We start from the raw sequence: 20,550 nt of genomic DNA, 5'->3' as shown, positions 1-20,550 counted from the left end.
TTGAATGTCAGTCCTGTACATAATCAACAATATATGTACTTTAAGATGAACATGTAATTTTCTTCCTTCCGTTCACGAATAATTTTATACAAGAAGTCGCACTAAATGGTTTAGCGATTTAAGGTGCGGTTTGTCGAAGTGTGTCGAAAACTCTTATCATGAAAATCTTCTTAACTTGACCAAAAACTCTCGAAGTCTGTAAAAAAGAGCGTGTTTATCGTAATATAGATAGTGTCTATTTTGTGTACCCTTTCCTGGTCAAAAAAGATTTCGAGTACGATTATCGTCGAATCAACCAATACAAATACTGAATTTGTACTTCTGTTTTATGACCGAAAGCCATGATCAGTGTGATTGGACAAATGGAAGCATATTATACAGAACAACAACTGCGCAAGTTTGGTGAATCAGTTTAAAAAACTCAAAGAAAATATGAATTAATTCTGAATAAAGGTGATTTTCGTAAGAATTTTATATGGTGTACTCGTAGCCTGTTAAGATGTCCAGAAGGCCTTTCAAAATGGAATAACTGCCTTTATTAATATATTGTATGTATTATAGGTTCTAGTTAAAAAGTTTAATAAAATCTTAAATGGTTACAATTATCCTAATTGACCAGAAAATTTTACCGTTGCACCTTGAGCTGAATATTTATAATACACGCAATATCAAGTATATTATTTAGTCAATTTATCAAGAAAACTGGATTTTTTGCAACTTCAATCTATGGAATAGAAAATTCCTGATTTAGGAAATTTTGTTAAGATAAGTGGATATTAATGTCAAGTGCTAGCCTTATAACTTTTGAAATATATTATTAATGATATAGTGTGCTAGTGACCTACTACGATATGTATGGAATTGACTGACCCCATTTATATCGTATTAGGTCACTAGCACACTATGTAAAGAATTTATCTTATCGACTATGCAAGTTACCAACTCTTCAATAACGTTAGTATTAAGAACCTACTTTCATTAGTCTATACAAAACAAATGCCAACCATAACAACTGATTAGCTTTAAACATGTTTAATTTATTTATTTCAATCGTTCATCATATGGTTACAATGTCTGTTGAAGATTTCTGTTTTTTTTCAAATCTTCTTTTTATCTTATTTTATAATTATCTGTGACGATATGAACTTCTTTAGTTTTGTAATAAACAGGGCTTTAAATAAAAGCAGTGTCTTGTTTCGATCGATTTAAGTGCTACTTACTAGTATAATAGGGCTCAAGAACCTTACAAGCGTTTATTAGTTGCAAGATATGATTAAATATGAGTCAGTTATAACAATTACTATTGTTCCTGTTTTACATGAAGATGGATCGATAAAGGGCGCTTGGTTCCTGAAGAAATAAGATACTTTTGACGAGCAGTTGCGTTATGTGGTATGGTCCCGAGTTCAATCGTAAGGTGGTACCTAACATTACAGTTAACTGTTACTCTGTAAAATCATCTAAACGTTTTAATGACGTTGTGTTGTTAAGGGAATATTAAGCTTCTCAATGATCAAAATGAGTGTTTTTCAAACTGCTATATAACCAGTGTAATTTTTCTGATGAAACGGTTGGTTCAAACTTTTTAATTTTTTAAATAAACGAGCCAAATAAATTTTAGTTAAGGTGTTGGGTACCACCTTAAATAAAAAAATATTGTTACTGTAACAAGTGTTAGTAAACAGTAAATAGTATTCAAAGGTACCAGACTTATAATTTCGTACGCCAGACGCGCGTTTCGTCTACATAAGACTCATCAGTGACGCTCATATAAAAATATTTATAAAGCAAACAAGTACAAAGTTGAAGAGCATTGAGGATTCAAAATTCCAAAAAAATAATTAAAAAATCCAGTAACATATGGCGACTCCTTACTTTAAAAATTAATATGAGTACCAACAATACTGTAACTGCGTTCTCATTCATCTGATGGTATTTGTTATATCACAAAAAAACCCAAACATTTACATATATTTGTTGTCTTTCGTATATCATTGATTCAACAGGCACAGCATCAAAGCTAACCGTGATTAGCCTTGTAGCGTGAAATTGGTAAACGACGTGATCCCAAGATCTAAATAATAATATAATCTAAAAACAAATAAAGACAAATTAAATTATTAAGTCTCGTTTATTAAGGATGTTTGCTCCTCTACTTTTTGAATGTTTGCCAGATTTTCGGAATCCTCTGGTTTTATCCATGTATTAACATTAAAAAAAATTGCCCACAACCTCTACTTTTCTTTTCATATTTTTATTACATATTATTTTTAAAGCCATATTTCAAAATCGTGTGAAATCCTTGTTATTTTTTCATTGTTTTTTAAAAAAAAGCAGTGCCGATGTTAAATGAGAGAAAAATCTAGAGAGAATGTGTTGCCGCCAAATTTTCTACGGCTTAGATCTCGAAAACAAGCACACGGACACTCCATTTTTTTCTGCTTTTTTAGTTTCTATATTAATATACTTTCAATTTATAACAGTCTTTTTAAAAGCTTGTTATTTTTGAACAGAATGGCGAACATCCTTAAACAGAACAGGCACACAAAGAGTGAAAAAAGGGAATGGATATTTAACACTGAAAATAAACAAAATGAAATGAACAGTAGTCACAGAGAACACCGAGGCATTAAAAAGTCGTTCGAATCGTAAATCATGTTTTGAAATGGAAAACCGTTTACCCATGGTGAAAGAGAAGATAACTGACTATGACTAGTTCATGTTTAGTCGTGTATTAGCTACTTCCCTTTAGTTGATTGTTAACAACTTAATCTTATATGATAAATATAACGTGTTTATAAGTAACACACCGGAAAATAAATCGTATTTTTTATTGAATTTTTTTTATATCAAAATGAACGTTAAAATATACTTTGAACACATTAAATAATTAAATTCTGCATGTAACAGATTATATCCTAATTGCCCAGAAAATTATACCGTTGCACCGTGAGCTGAATATTTATAATACACGCAATATCAAGTATATTATTTAGTCAATTTATCAAGAAAAACTGGATTTTGTGCAACTTTAATCTATGGAATAGAAAGTTCCTGATTTAGGAAATTTTACCAGATAAGTGGTTATTAATGTGCTAGCCTTATAACTTCCCTTTTGATATATATAATTAGTGAGATAGTGTGCTAGAGACCTAATACGATATATATGGAATTTACTGACCCCATAAATATCGTAATAGGTCACTAGCACACTATGTAAAGATATTATCTTACCGACTATCTTAACTTGTGATATTTAGACTAGTGGCCTATAAAAATGACCAACTCTTCAATAACGTTAGTATTAAAAACCTACTTGCATTTGTCTATACGAAACAAATGCCAACAATAACAACTGTGTTTAATTTATTTATTTCAATCGTTCATCATCATGATAACAATGTCTGTTGAAACTTCTTTTTCATAAACAATGATAAACTAAAGGAAGACGTGTATTATAACATACATGTAATCCACCCAATGTTTTGTTACATCATATATTAACGTATTGTCTGTCCATATCAGGTTTGTCTCAAACGTTCTAGAAAGTTATCCTTCAAAAACCACAGTATGTTTAATAAAGTAAATAATTCTTTCGTTAAGAATTAGATTATGTAACTTATTTGCAAAAAAAGGAAAATATATTTTATTTGAGTAGAGTCCTATATTGTTTGTACCTGGACGACTGATCAGTATGAACACGGGGCCCTTGTGTATAACTCTCCGGTTTATACAAGGTACATCATATTCAGATTTGCAATAAACATATCAGTATTAAAAAAAGAAATATATGTAGATTCACATTTAATAATTGAAAGTGCCACTTATCACTTGAAATTACCTGTTATTTATTTTAGACGATTACAATAAATTGCACTTGACAATGCTCTGAGATACCGCAAAAAAATCGACAATTATGCGCGCCTTTATGACGTCATTTACCAGATAGAAGGGATCGTCTGTATTCCTGCACTTTTTACGTTCATCAAGCGTCTAAGTAATCGTCATTGTGCAGGATAAACTAGAAATAATGGTTGTTCTGTTGGTACCTAATGACAATTCCCTAATGACAGCAGTGCTGATTGTCAATTTTGAAAATTCAATTTGCCGAATAATTCGTACAATATATAAATATAGTTTTCCAACCACTCGCTCAACATTGGAATGGAAGTGACGTTCACTAAAACCAGAGTTTTTGACGGAAATGGATCGAACTCGAAAGTTGTCTTTTGTTGGATAATTAATTCCAATTTTGGATACTAATCAATACTACATGGTCGACAATGTGGTGTTTGTGCAAGGTTTATATGTTGAATTGTTGGTCTGTTCTATTTACTAATTGATTGTTATTATCTTTATGTTTTGTCCTCTGTAAATTAATTTTCTGATTTTAGCGTTAACAATTTTTACATTATTCACGCCTCAATTAAAAACTCATTGGTACTGAGTTCATGTCGTGCAAAATGTACAGTTTCTAATAACAGCGCTTTTTTTCTTTAAAACTTTTCAGATAGGATTTGAATTTTATTTTCAGTTAGGTATTTTTCTAATTTACTGTTTACAAACTGTTGTGTACAAAGATTCAGTATATCTTTTGAAAAAAAAATAAAGCAAAAAAAAGAAAAAAAAAAAAAACAAACTGTACGGTATTAATCGTGTGTTTCTGTAGTTGATCACGTATCTTTTCTTCTTTAAATGTATATTTTGAGGTTATTTCTTCGCCCGAAAGTTAACATCTTTTAACGCCAATGAATCGTGCACCGACCTGTGTTTTTAAATCTTATATTCACCTTATTTCATAATTATCTGTGACGACATGGACTTCCTTAGTTTCGTGATAAACAGTGTGCTTTAAATAAAGGCAACAGTAGTATACCGCTGTTCAAAACTCATAAATCCATGGACAAAAAACAAAATCGGGGTAACAAACTAAAACCGAGGGAAACGCATTGAATATAAGAGGAGAACAACGACATAACACCGAAACGTAACACACACAGAAACGGACCAAGCATCAGACAAAACACCACGAGAATAACAAATATAACATGAAAACCAAATACATGAATTTGGGATAGACAAGTACCGTGCCACGTCTTATCTCAATTTCTCAAAAATAAGAGAAAACACAAACGACTCAACGTTAAAATGCAACACACACAGAAACGAACAATAATATAACAATGGCCATCTTCCTGACTTGGTACAGGACACTTTTAAAGGGGAATAAAAGTGGTGGGTTGAACCTGGTTTTGTGGCATGCCAAACCTCGCACTTTAATGGCAAAGTTAAATATAACATTGAAATGACAACATAATATTACAGGACTACAATACAATAAATTAATAGAACATATCAGACAAAGAAAAACATGACTAAAAGATAACAAAAAGCATCAGGTTTAAAATTCAATACGCCAAAAACGCGCCTTGTCCACACAAGACTCATAAGTGACGCCCAGATATAAAAGATCGAAAGTGAAAAAAGTACAAAGTTGTACAACACTGAAGATCAAAAGTTGAAAAGGTTTCGCCAAATACGGCATTGTTTTTATGCCCTGGATAAGAACATTCTTATTATATAGAACAATTCATGCTATTGCAAACAGTAAATTTTATCAAATGAATATGAAAGAGATATACATAAAGAAACTGAAGTATTAACTAATTACAGAAAACTAAACCGAATACATAACGCCCAGATATAAAAGATCGAAAGTGAAAAAGGTACAAAGTTGTACAGCACTGAAGATAAAAAGTTGAAAAGGTTTTGCCAAATACGGCATTGTTTTTATGCCCGGGATAAGAACATCCTTATTATATAGAACAATTCATGCTATTGCAAACAGTAAATTTTAACAAATGAATATGAAAGAGATATACATAATGAAACTGAAGTATTAACTAATTACAGAAAACTAAACCCGAATACATAATGCTATTAAAGTTTAACACAGAATAGACACACCCGAATCAGTCCAGGCGTCAACGTAATTTAAAAAAATGTGACGTCACATACGATGGTGAAAAGGCACAAACGTTATGCCACATTTGAATTTATGAAATTTAGAAACAGCATGACGTCACATATGAAAAACTATCAAAGTGAGATAGAATTAGGATTGATTTAAGATTATATTAGAACTAAATACTGATAATTCATTTAAACAAAATGCATATTGCAATACTTATTAATAACAATTAACTGTAATATATATATATGTCCAGTTTGTTATGAATCCAACTTCAAACGTAAATAATCGTTCAAAATTTAATATAATTAATAAAGGCGGTGATTAATTTTTCTATCCGTAACACCTAAATATAATAAAAAGACGTCAACACATTTGACAAAATCCGATGAGAATTACAAATATAACATTAAACATGTAAACTAAATACATGAATTTGGGATCAACAAGTACAGAAACACGTCAGCAGTGTCTTGTTTCGATCGAGAAAAAATTACAAGTATAATAGGGATCACGCACCCTACAAGCGTTAAGTTGTAAGATATGATTAAATATAAGTCAATTATAACAATTACTATTGTTACTGTTTTACATGAAAATGGATCGATTAAGGGCGCTTGGTTCATGAAGAAATATGTCAACCTACCAAGATTATGACGTTCTATAAGCTACTTTTGACGAGCAGTTGCTTTATTTGGTATGGTCCGAGTTCAATATTAAATAAAAAATAGTGTTACTGTAACATGTGTAAGTAAACAGGATCATGGCACTCGTTACTTTTTAAATAAATATGAGTTCCCACAATACTTTAACTGCGATCTCATTCGTTCTATTGTTATTTGTTATGTCCCCCTCCCCCCAAAAAAAACCAAACTCAAACATTTACAGATAATGGTTGTCTTTTGTATATTATTGAGTTCAAGGCTAAATGTGATAAGCCCGGTAACGTGTTATTGGTAAATGATGTGATTCCAAGATCTAAAGATCAAAATAATCCTAAAACAAATAAAGACAAATGGAAATATTAGTTCTCGTTGCTTAAAAAGAACAGGCACACAAAAAGTTAAAAAAGGGAATGGATATTTAACACTGAAAATATGCAAAACAAAATGAACAGTAGTCACAGAGAAAAGTCCTTCGAATCTTAAATCATAGTTTGAAATGGAAAACCGTTTACCAATGGCGAAAAGAGAAGATAACTTACTATGACTTGTTTATTTTTAGTCGTGTATTAGCTACTTCCCTTTAGTTGATTGTTAACAACTTAATCTTAATATATGATAAATTTAACGTGTTTATAAGTAACACACCGGAAAATGAATCTTACATTTTTATTGAAATTATTTATATTAAAATGAACGTTAAATAATTAAATTCTGCATGTAAGGGTACACAATTTTCGTTACTGTGCTACACGCCAATGGCGTACAAAGACAGTAAGTAAATAAGTAATGGTACATATTTCTTGTTTATTTATATTTCGTTGTTTTGTTTGCAATAATTATATAATTTGAGCGCTAACAACATGTTTTCGATTTTGTGTAACAATAAGTAATATCTAAGACTTATAAATGAGTTAAGGGCTTCAAATAATGAACTACAGTTATTGGAGCATGTTGCATTAAAACATTCATATTTTTTCTTAAAAAGAAAGCTGCAATATTTTGATTATACAACTTTTTGAAGTTTGTTTTCAGGAGGGGGCCAAATAATTAATTATAAGTATTGAATAAAGTAAGCTAACACACTAATTTTCTTCAAATATTTTCTAATTACATTTCAAAACTACGAAGGCATGTGTATAATTCCAAACTTCACGACAAACGAAATATGAATTGTATTAAACATAACGAATACAAATGGCTGAGTTTGTAAAATATTGTTGTTGTTTATACATTCATCTTAAATGCAAACCAATCCAAAGCAATATAACAATCGGAAAAAAACGTGTAACAGTGTTAAATTGAAATAAGGTTCAAATTAAATTTTAGCAATCCAAGAAAATAGTGTGAGGCTGTTCTGAATAGTCATCATCATGATCATTATGTGTTCTGCTTTCAGGAAAATGGCCATTGTTACATTATAGTTCGTTTTTGTGTGTATTACATTTCGGTGCTGTGTCTTTGTTGTGTCTTATATTGATACGTTTCCCTCAGTTTTAGTTTGGAATCCGGATTTGTTTTTTTCTTTTTCGATTTATGAATTGTGAACAGCGGTATACTACTGTTGCCTTTATTTTGACGTTTTAAATATAGCCCTTAAAATATCCAGACCATGATGCTTATTCTTGAAAGAGGTGTTTTGTGCTCCTATTAGTATCGCATGCTTTAATATTAAAATATACGCAATGGTATTATACTTATGTTTATATTTCAAACATCAATTTTAATGGCTTCGTTGGTAGATTCCTACTGGTTATGGTCATGGTGTAATTTTTCACCAATTACATTTTTTCTGCACTGATGGTGTGAACGCTATGTAAGTATATGGTATTAAATTACGCGATGTTTTTGGGAGTTAATGTTTCTTGAGCATTTATTTGACTTAATGGGTTTTCTTGGATAAAACTTGTAGAGCGGACATTACAATGTTTCGTTTGACCTAGTGTGGGATACATATTTTGAAAAGGTTAAGTTCACATAAATCTGGTACACAAAAATGAATTCGACAAACTGTTTAGAGACCTTGAAACCACTTTTCTTTATAATTTGTAGTGATGAGTTTTTGTAGAACACGTCATACAAAACACCCAATATACTTGGCATTTTTCCATAAGACAATTAAGACCCATTGGTGGTTGGGTATTTTTTTTTCTTCATTTGGACAGGTTGATGTCTTTATGACACATTCACTGTTAACATTGTCAAATTGAATGAACTTACGTTTTACCCATTTCTTGAATACTCTTAGTACATTATAATGATATCTGGTCTGATAACTAAAAAGGAATTATATAAGCGCTTTTGCAATATGTCAAACATTTACTATTTGATTTCCGAAACTGAACAATTGTACCAAAAATAAAACAGCATTAATTCCTTTCTCCCACTTAGGTCTTTAGACTTACACCTATTGACTTAAGAAATTTCAAAACTAAGTTTTAGTTTTGCCAACAAAAGAGTTTTATTATACATGAGCTCTATACAAAAGGAATATTGGAATATAATACAATTCTATTTTGACCTATACATTTTCTGCAGCTTATTCCACTACTTTAAAAACAAAGGCCTCTTTCGAGACTCTTTTTGTTCTCGTTGGTTTATTTGTTTTAACATTAAAAACTCTTACAATATGATAAATGATATCTGAGCTTCAAAATGAATCTATGTGTCGCTTTTTTCTTCTTCTGAATTTTCCAATGCCCAACATATCTAAATTTCTTTGTCAAATCTCCTATTACATACGTCACACGTCAATAAGGAATTATCGTAGATAAAGTAACACCTGTTTCATTCTTTCTGCAAAAATAACAAAAAAATATAGATAAAGAACTACCAATAATTTCAGAACAATTTTCCTAAAAAATAATAAAAACATGAAACCATCTGATCAGTTGGATAATCTAGACATTACTATGATAACTCATACTTCACTCAACTGCTTTGTAAGTTATGATGAGAAAGGTCGATTTGAGTGCTTTTAATTGTTTCAGAAATATATATGTGTTCTAATTATAATCATACACAGTCATGTTTTATTGAGTCACAATTAATAGTTTTTTGCAGATAGAAGTTCTTAAAGGAAATACTGTCAGATTTACAAATATAAAAATACATTTTCCAAGTTAAATACGTGTTAATTGTGCCTTCCGAAAACAAATATTGTACTTTTTTATATATTAGGTTGTAATATCAAGGAATGAATACTAGCCGATTGTTTGAAAACTACCCAATAAGAGTTTGTAACATTTTGGCGAGACTGTGAATACAAAAGACGGAGTTATGAATTCCTCAATACAAGCAATATTTGTAGATCATCTGGAAATACTGAATAATGATAAACTTGTTTCGCTTATTCCTAACATAGTTATACTTGCAATGTATTTGATAGCAGGATTATTTGGAAATGGACTCGTGCTCTACATTTATACATTCAAGCTTAAATCAAAAACAGACGACCGATACTTTATTCCGTTCTTAGCATTAATGGATATGATAGCCTGTATAATTGGTGCATCATTTTCAATTGCGGTAAATACTAATCAACTTACATTCCGAAGTAACCTAATCTGTAAGCTAATGTGGACTGTGAATAAATTTACATCGATTAGTTCAGGACTTATGCTAGTTGCCATAGCCGTTCAACGATATATTAAAGTTTGCAGACCATTTAGATCAGTCATGACTATTAACAGTAAGCGTTTTGCCATCAAATTGATTATAGTCATTTCAATACTTTTAGTAGTTCCTAGTGGATTCCTCTACGGGGTAGATGATGAATATATTGAAAACGATGGTATCAACATTACAGTTTATCGATGTACTGTCGATTCAAATATCGATAGACGATATGATATAGGGTATTCCGTGTTCCTCTTGTTTTTCTGTTTTACTGGTATCCTAACAATATCGATCTTATACTTTTTGATCATGAAGACAATTTATAAGCAGGAATCATTTTGGAAAAAGAAGAGGTCAAATCAGAGCATGAGGAAAACTGAACAGAAGAGTAATCAAAAAGAAAACGAAGAAACATCACAATCTTATAAAATATCAGAAATGTCAGAACACGACCCACAACATTTTGAAAGTAGCAGTGATATCGGAGAAGATAGTCAAAGCACACACAATTGTAACGACCTTAATAACACGACTGGACATACTATAAATAGGGAACAAGGAAGTAGCTTAGGAAAAGTGTTAAGATGCATGATACGGAAGTATAAAATATCAGTCATGTTTATAATTGTAACAGCCTTATTTGCCGTATCCTATTTTCCGAGAATCATTATTATGATTATAGAGTCAGCTGACATTAATTTTTGGCAAACGTTGACAACTCGTCAGTACAGCTTTTGTCTTTTTTTATACAGAGCATATTTACTAAACAACATTTTAAATCCAGTTGTTTATTCGGTTTTCGATACTTCTTTCAAGAAAGAGTGTAGAAGTCTCTGTATCAGGAACTAACTTTAGAAAACTTTTAATTTTAATATATTTAAATCCCAGTTTCCTTCTGTAGAAATGCTTATTAATTATTCACCGTAGTTTGGAACGTTAGGTTAGCGTGTAATATACATGTTCCCGGCATAAAAGTTAGGCCATTTTCAAAATCTTGATGGAAGACATAGTGTCCACATACAAGTTACATGCTTATAATTAACCTCTGCAATTAAAAGGTTTCTGATTTGATTTAAACTTTTAGAACCTTAAAAAGCAAGCATTACTATCCATGCAAAACCTTATCTGAAGGTTTCAGAACAATGTGTATCGTAGAAAAAGTTTCATCTAATATATTAGAAGAATATCGAATGTACTAATAAAGAATGTAAATTTGCAAAAACATTGCGAGGTTTTGGTTTTTACGACTTGCTCAATGAATAGTTACGTTATATGAAAAATCGTGTTGCTTGTTCTTGAGTTTTTTATGTTGTGTCATGTGTACTATTGTTTTTCTGTTTGTCTTTTTAAATTTTAGCCATGGCGTTAACGTTGTCAAATTATTTTCGTTTTATGAGTTTGACTGTCCGTCTGGTATATTTCGCCCCTCTTTTATAACATTGGGGTTTGTGTTGCTCAGTGAATTTTCTATCTGTTGTGTTTTGTCGACTGTAGTCTTGTAGTCACTTCAATATTATTGTCATGGCATTGTAAATGACCACTGGCCTAATCTTTAGTTCTGCACTCAATTTTATTGTTATGAAATAATAATCAAATGGAAGTTTTCTCCACATATCAAATTGTAATTAAAAAAACGTTTTTTCCATTACCGGATTTGAAATAACATACAACACGACGTATGTCACATGTGGAACAGAATCTGTTTACCCTTCCAAAGCACCTGCGATAACCCCCATTTTTTAGTGGAGTTCATGTTGCTCAGTCTTAAGTTTTCTTTATTGTTTCTTGTGCACCATTTTTGTCTGTTTGTAATTTTCATTTTAGCCATGGTATTGTCAGTTTATTTTCGATTTATGAGTTTGACTTTCTCTCTGGTATCTTTCGCCCCTCTTTTGCAATTTAGACATTTGACTTGTGAAAGATAACATTTCCTCAGTTAAATATATTGAATTAATAACATACAAAAGTACTTAAACTACGGATGAACATTCCTATCTCTGCTATTTTTATCTTGAGTGTATCCGTATGACACTTAAGATTTTAATATTTATGGTTTCCTCATCTGTTTGTTTTGAAACCACTTGTTAGTTAGCCTTCAAAATCTTTATTTGAATAAATGTCAGAATTTTTTATTTAACTTTGGTAATTTTGTCTCTTTGTCATTTTGCTTAGTTTTTTCTGTTTCCTTGTCTGTCATCGGACTTGGACACATTTGACATATTTTTAGCTGATGAGTTTGGTTAGAAAAAACAGTTTTGTGCGTACTTTGAATAACGTGTTAAGAGGACGGACACCAAAAGTAAGTATACCATTAATGATCAAAGTACGATCTTTAACACTGACCCTTGGCTCACACCGAACATCAAGCTATAAAGGGCCCAAAAGATGACTTCCTTCAAACCAAACGAACAGAAAACCAAAGATGTAATCTATGTAAAAAAGGAGAAAAAACGTATAAACCACATCAACAAACGACAACCACTGAACATCAGTTTCCTGATTTTTGAAAATGTATACACACATGTAACCTGAACAGTATTTCCATTTTCAGATATATTAATAATATACTTTCACTTCACCACCAAGATTTAAAATAGTGTGTGCGTCACAGTTTAATCTGTGTAATCTGACACACTGGATGACCTGAAAAAAATGTCGGATTAAGCAGAGTGTCGGAATACTTATTTTTTTTCTACAAGAAAATTCGTGAGAGTGTGGGACCATAAACATGTGTTGGATAAAGCAGGATGTTTGAAATACTTAGGTGTAGGATAAGACAGGTTACACTATATATATATATCTTAGGCCGTGTTCACATTGACCTAAACTCGGTGTTGTGTCAGTGTAACTCACACGTAAACTAAACAAACTTACGTTCCCATTGATAAAACTCAATGTTTACATGTAGTTTAAATCATGTTTTGTCTACATGCAGTCGACAATCGATGTAGGCCTTGTGTAGGTTAAGTGTTTACAAAACTAGGCATTTAAAACATTAGTTTCACCGCGTATATTGAAGGAAGAAACAATTTTTGAATAAAATTGATATTTATAACAATTATTAATAAAGTTCTTTACAAAAATATTTGTCTAAACTTGATATATTTATTTGTTTTTTTTTAAAACTTAACGTAGCTTTGTTAAGCCCTTATCAAGACTCAAAGCAGCATCATTGCCGAAAACATAATTCATTTGAAAATTAAGGTCTTTCCGAATCGACTTGACTTGCACAGAAATGTTTGCCACTGGTCTTTACTCAAACAACGATTCACTCATAAAGGTTTTACTTAAAAAGTGTGAGGTAAATGTATTGTTTGTCTAGTACATGTATCTCGGATCCGTTAAATTACCCTTAAAACTAAAAAAAAACCCAACATTACCACCTCCCATTGGCAAATACTTCTTGGAGAAGAAATACCATTTGAAACAAACGGAAAAGATAGGAATATAGTAATCCCTAATATATCATTCCTTCGTTTCCTTCAATCTCGGTACCGATGTAAATTGAATGCATTGCCTTTATGAGAATAAAAATATATATTCTTTGCCTGTAAGCATGCTGCTGCAGCCTACGTTTTCTAATGCTTAATCGAGACATCTTTATTATTTTTAAACTACTGCAAATCCTCAAAATGGCTTTCATAAAGAAGCAACCACTTAACTTAAAAAGAGGGGGGAGGGGGGGGGGGGGGGGGGGGGGGGTATTTTGCTAATTTATCTGAGCAAGAAATTTTTCCGCGCAAACGTTTTATTCCCTTTTTTTTCGATGCTGGTCATCAATCTTTTTTTCAACATTTAACACTATAATATTTTGGGAAACTCTTGATTTAGAATATTTTTGTATCATCTGTAGGACCTTTTTTTTATCCAACTGGGGTTCGGAATATTTCCATCGATCCCCCCTCGCGCTGATTTGAAGTCAAATGGTCGTTCTCTTACTGCTAGAAAACTTTGCATTCGGTTCTACGTAATGAACATTTAAATGAAATAGATAAAATTGAGAAAGGAAATGGTGAATATGTCAAAGCGACAACCACCCGACCATAGAGCAAACAACAGCTGAAGGCAACCAATGGGTCTTCAATGTAGCGAGAATTCCCGCACCCGTAGGTGTCCTTCAGCTGGCCCCTAAAATATGCATAATAGTACAGTGATAATGGACGTCATACTAAACTCCGAATTATACACAAGAAACTAAAATTTAAAATCATACAAGACTAACAAAGGCCAGAGGCTCCTGACTTGGGACAGGCGCAAAATTGCGGCGGGGTTAAACATGTTTATGAGATCTCAACCCTCCCCCTATACCTCTAGCCAATGTAGAAAAGTAAAAGAATAACAATACGCACATTAAAATTCAGTTCAAGAGAAGTCCGAGTCCGATGTCAAAAGATGTAACAAAAGAAAATAAATAAAATGACAATAATACATAAATAACAACAGACTACTAGCAGTTAACTGACATGCCAGCTCCAGACCTCAATTAAACTGATTGAAAGATTATGTCTTCATCATATGAATATCAGGTACAATCCCTCCCTTTAGGGGTTTAGTATCATACTATCATAAAATATATGAGAAGAACATAACCCGTGTCATGCCAACAACTGTTTTTTTAGAGTTTACAAGTGTGAACAAATCTTATGTACAGGTAATTAAACAAGGTGTATGGATGTGAACAAATTTAATGTGAAACCAATGTCCAGTACATAAAACTAATTGTAACCAAGTTTACTGTACATGGCGTTTGATGTGAACACGGCCTTATTCAACTTTAAATTAATAGTGCCGTAAAACAAGACGGTCTGCTTCATATTTTGATCTATAAATTCCGTATCTATTGACCAGAGTGATTTTTAAATTGTCAACTTCTCATTTCTTAAAAGTAACATTATTGCCCAAATCGTAAGACATATGCATATCTCAGTTGATATGTTAAATTCGTGTATTATAAAAAAATATACTTACTTTAAAATCAGGAGTGGGCTACGTATAAACCCCTATACAACATTATAATGAAGAACGACTATCACACATTGGTTGAACAATACGTTATATATCTGTGTCAGCCTGCTCATGATATGTTACATCATCCTTTGAAGTCCAATATTGTCTTCAAATGTTTTATTTTAACTGAGTAACAACACCTAAACCATTTCGTGTTCTACGCATAGGTCTGTAGTAACATAATCAGAGGTGAAATATTTGTATTCGAAAGATTAACAAAAAGACATCAAGATGTGTCGATCTAACATTCTACTTCTTGAGGTTAAAATATCTTATATCTTGTTGATAATCTGTAATTTATAGTCGAATTTATAGTTTTGTATGATGGTAGAATAAATAAAGTCAAAAGACACTTGCCAGTCTACTGTTGGAGCTGAACAATGTTCAATGCAAATGTGTCGGTTTTTGAAACCTTAATTTGCCTTCTAAATAGATTTAAGAGATTTAAAAATCGTAAATTATTGTTGCCAACATTTATAAAAACGAAAAAATATCAATTTACTCAGCTTATAATTGGATTAGTTAAACTGCTTTTGTACTACATTATTCTTATATACCGACATAATCAAAAACACAGTAGTAAGAACAACTGAAATATTATAAAGTAATTTATACTGCACTTGTTCTATTTGAGTAGTTAACTGTATATTTCCATGTCATATACTGTCACTGACCCGATATCACTATTACTCATGAATATTTAAATACAAGTTGCCGAAATTATATTTAAATATTCATACGACCTCTTGAAAAAAAGCTCGGTTTTCAACCTGTTATTGTTTCCGACAGTATAAGGATTCGGCAAGACACGGGGAAAAGCTCAAATGTGCCTCGCATTGCTCCTTTTCTAAGCCTCATCCTTATATCGTTGATATGTCAAGTCAATAGTATTTTGTATAATATCAAATGTCAATGCAAGGCTTCTGACGAGAATGAAAAGTCCATAACCCGTGGCATCGACCCAGTGGTTAAAAAGCTGAAAGGCATATTATTTGACAAAAACGCGATTCGTCTAAAAAAAGACCACCCATTAGCGCCCCGCATCTAAACAGTTAGTTGGCCAATTCAAAACAGATATGATGAACATTGAAAACAATAAAAAACATAAGAAACACTGAGCCGGGAGATAACATTTCTATTGAAAGATTTTGGTATTAACAGTTAATTTAATGATGGCTTTTTATCAAAACTCCGTTTTCTGTAATTGAATACAAACAAATAAACATATTTATACTGCAATAAGCTATTTTACTATACATATAAAGCTATACGTATAAACGTTAGCTTTATACGTCAATGACCTCAACTAACCTATAAGCCCCGCCTTCTTACCGGAACTACTGTATTTCATCAACAACGTGTAGTAAAAATGATCAAACTTTTATGGATTTAAACTTGTTATGTCTTCAAATTGGTAATTTATATACCATGTTTATTAGATGTTATTAATTAAGTTCATTTTCTCTTTCTAATTCCTTAAAATGTCATTGTCCTACCGCCTGTACTACGGTCATAGGGAATACCCCAAAATGGTACCCCAAGAGGGAAATTCCAAACACTTTTTTTTTTAACAATATTTGTTACATATTTTTAAAAATTTTTAATTTTTTATCGATTTCAGTATAAAAACAATATACGTATAGTTTCTTGAAATATGAAATTAATTTGATATGATTTAAAAAAAATATGGATTCCAAATCCTTTCCAGCATTTGTGTCTGAGGCATACACAAATACATCATATACAGCGTTATTTGTATATGCAAAGAAATCTTATAACTGTTGTTATACTTTTACCCATTGAACATTGCTCAATAAGGAATGAAGCATTATGCATGTAATACAAGTGAGACAAAAAGTCTATACAGATTTCCTGAATTTTTGTCCGATTTATTTTTTTACAAGTCCTTTCCTTTTGTGTAGTGATATGGAATGTAAATCAAATTAAATATTGTGATTTCAAAGGTGCAATATTGTCTATATTGCACTTATAAATCACAATATTTTCGAAAGATTCTTTTTTAAAATGTAGTCATTAAGTAGCGGTTTCCTCATCCAGCAATTATTATGATAAACAATTTATGTTGACTGATATATAATTCATTAATTGTTTAGACAGTTAACTCATACATGCCTACACGTTTTCATCTGAATGACCAACACTACGTTTAATAATATAGATTCATCTCGGCACGGTAAAAGACTACACATAACTCAAATCTGCTCCCCCCAAAAAAATAGTAAATAAATAAAAATAAAATAAAATGTATACTTTTAATCCAAATTTGTAATGACATTTGTTCAAAGACTCTGGCTTAACCATTTACAGCTGATTTTACGGTATCGGTTTCCTGGTTCCCGGTACTACGTTCCAGGTATTAGCTATAAGCCATACCCTCTCATGAGTTATATTGGTATATGTGTAACATACTGAATATTGCAATCTGGAACTAGTCTAGGGTATTGGCTATGTTAATTATTGAAGGCCGTACGGAGATCAATAATTGCTAGCTAATACGTCATGTGGTCTCTGGTGGAGATTTATTTGATAACCAGTTACACCAAATCTTCCTTTTTATATTGTAACATCCTGCTCGTTGGGCTGTTGATTAACAATGTCAATGATCATGTGTAAGGACTTCCATGTGTTCCAAACACGTCTGGTACTTAGGGGCGACCTAGAACACCATTACAGACAAATATTTAGTACATAGCCAATCCAATTCGGCTTAGTTTGTAAAATGACGTTTTGTTAAAATCTCGAAGTAAACAACAAAATAACAGTTATCTATTATGATGTATTAAACTACTGTGGATTTTGTTTCGTTGATTTAGTGGGAACATTGAGAACATGAATTTAAATGTTCAACGAGTTGCGAAATTGCTGTACGATTACATGTATATGCAGAATTTTGGAAAAACATAGAATCAAGTATCCACATCAAGTTTTCTTCAATCTACAAAATTGTTACCCACGAAAAAAAATAAATACATAGAATACCTGTAAAAGTTTTTTTCATCTACCTTTGTTTGTTTAAATACTGTCGTAATCTCTGGACAAACGGAATTTTCTATTTGATATCGTAAATGCACAAATTACAGTATTTAAATTGTGCCAAATACGGCTAAGATAATATATTCCTCGGATAAGAAAATCTTTTTCTAAAAATTCAAAGTTTTGTTACAAAAAATTATAAAAATGACCATATAATTGATATTCACGTGAACACCGACGTGCTTACTACTTGGCTGGTGATACCCTCAGGGACGAAACGTCTACCAGCAGTGGCATCGACCCAGGGATGTAAATATTTATCAAAGGTACCCGGATTATAATTTAAAACGCCATACGTGCGTTTCGTTTTCACAAGACTCACCAGTGACGCTCAGATCAAAACAAGTTCTAGTTGAAGACCATTGAAGACCCCAAAATTCCAAAGACTTGTGTCAAATACGGCTAAGGTATTCTATTCATGGGATACGAAAATCCTTTTCGAAAAATTCAAAGTTTTGTAACAGGAAATTTATAAAAATGACCATATAATTGATGTTAAACATGTTAAAGAGGGGCAACGCATACAAAGGGATATTCAAACTTTAAGTTGAAAATAAACTGACATGGCTAAATTAGACGAACCGACAAACAACAGTACACAAAATAACATTGAAGACAAAAGACCGAGCAACATGTACCGTAACATAACTTGGGGTGATCTCGGGTGCTGCGGAAGGGTAAGCTGAACCTGCTGCACATGCAACCTAAAATCACAAGTTTATCACTGTTTTGTTTAAATTTTATATACAAATCCCGTATTTTGTGATAGAAATATATCCTGAAAAGTGGCCTTGATATCAATGGATATTGCATAATTTTTTTTTTATAAGAAGTAAGTACTGATATGAAACTTTTGATTTGTGTCAATTGCTAGTTAATCATATGTTATCAAAGAATTAGACTAAAATTAACACTTGTGTACAGAAACATAAACAAATGGGACCGAAATGTACCTGACTCTTTCCTTTATTTAGTTCAAATCTGTTGAAAATATAAAAGGAAAATATGGTATGATTGAAAATTAAACAACTCTCAACAAAAGACCAAAGGGCACAGACATTTTTAACTATATGTCATCGCACTTCAACAATGAGTAAAGCCCAAACAGCTTAGTCAAAACTACATCACATAATCCATGACATCAAATTATTACATGTACAACAGGTAATATAATGATGATTATAGACGTCAATACATAACGATAAAGTGTAAAAAACTGATTTTTTCTTTTTTAACATAGGATAATAGACGCCAATACATAACGATAAAGGGTAAAAAACTGACATTTTCTTTTTTTAACAAAGGATAAAAAACGACAGTACAGAATGATTCAGGGTAAAAAACTGACATTTTTTTAACACAGGATAATAGACAACAGTACATAACGATGAAGGGTAAAAAACTGACATTTTTTTTAAACATAGAATAAAAGACGACAGTACATAAATATAAAAGTTAAAACACTTACATTTTCTTTTTTTAACATAGGATAATAGTCAACAGTACATAACGATAAAGGGTAACAAACTGACATTTTCTTTTTTTAACACAGGATAATAGACGACACTACATAACGATAAAAGGTAAAAAACTGATATTTTTTTTCTTAACATAGGATAATAGACGACAGTACATAACGATAAAAGGTAAAAAACTGATATTTTTTTTTCTTAACATAGGATAATAGACGACAGTACATAACGATAAAGGGTAAAACACTGACATTTTCTTTTTTTAACATAGGATAATAGACGACACTATATAACGATAAAGGGTAAAAAACTGATATTTTCTTTTCTTAACATAGGATAATAGACGACAGTACATAACGATAAAGGATAAAAAATTGACATTTTCTTTTTTTAACATAGGATAATAGACGACACTATATAACGATAAAAGGTAAAAAACTGATATTTTCTTTTTTTAACATAGGATAATAGACGACAGTACATAACGATAAAGGGTAAAACACTGACATTTTATTTTTTTAACATTGGATAATAGACGACAGTACATAACAATAAAGGGTAAAAAACTGACATTTTCTTTTCTTAACATATGATAATAGACGACAGGGCATAACGATTAAAGGGTAGAAAACTGACATTTTGTTTTTTAACATAAAATTTAAAAAGGAAGTACAGGAAACATAAATTTAATCGTTGTCAATTATCTCAGTTGCATAGACGTTTCCTGCTTTTAAAGGACCGTCCATTAAAATCTATGAAATGATCA

General features: G+C 31.4%; 1 protein-coding gene across 1 annotated transcript; it reads left to right on the top strand.

Moving 5' to 3' along the window:
• The first annotated feature begins 9,844 nt into the window (after nt 1–9,844).
• Nucleotides 9,845–11,328, top strand: LOC139498460 (neuropeptide receptor npr-1-like). Its single transcript, XM_071286848.1, has one exon. It carries the CDS (start codon nt 9,913–9,915, stop codon nt 11,098–11,100), a length of 1,188 nt encoding a protein of 395 aa, XP_071142949.1. The 5' UTR covers nt 9,845–9,912; the 3' UTR covers nt 11,101–11,328.
• Nucleotides 11,329–20,550: the final 9,222 nt, after the last annotated feature.

The sequence above is a fragment of the Mytilus edulis genome, chromosome 12, assembly GCF_963676685.1.
Source record: "Mytilus edulis chromosome 12, xbMytEdul2.2, whole genome shotgun sequence".
Taxonomy (NCBI): Eukaryota; Metazoa; Mollusca; class Bivalvia; order Mytilida; family Mytilidae; genus Mytilus; species Mytilus edulis.
The sequence above is the reverse complement of the archived record's forward strand: the minus strand, read 5'-3'. Positions and strand labels throughout refer to the sequence as shown.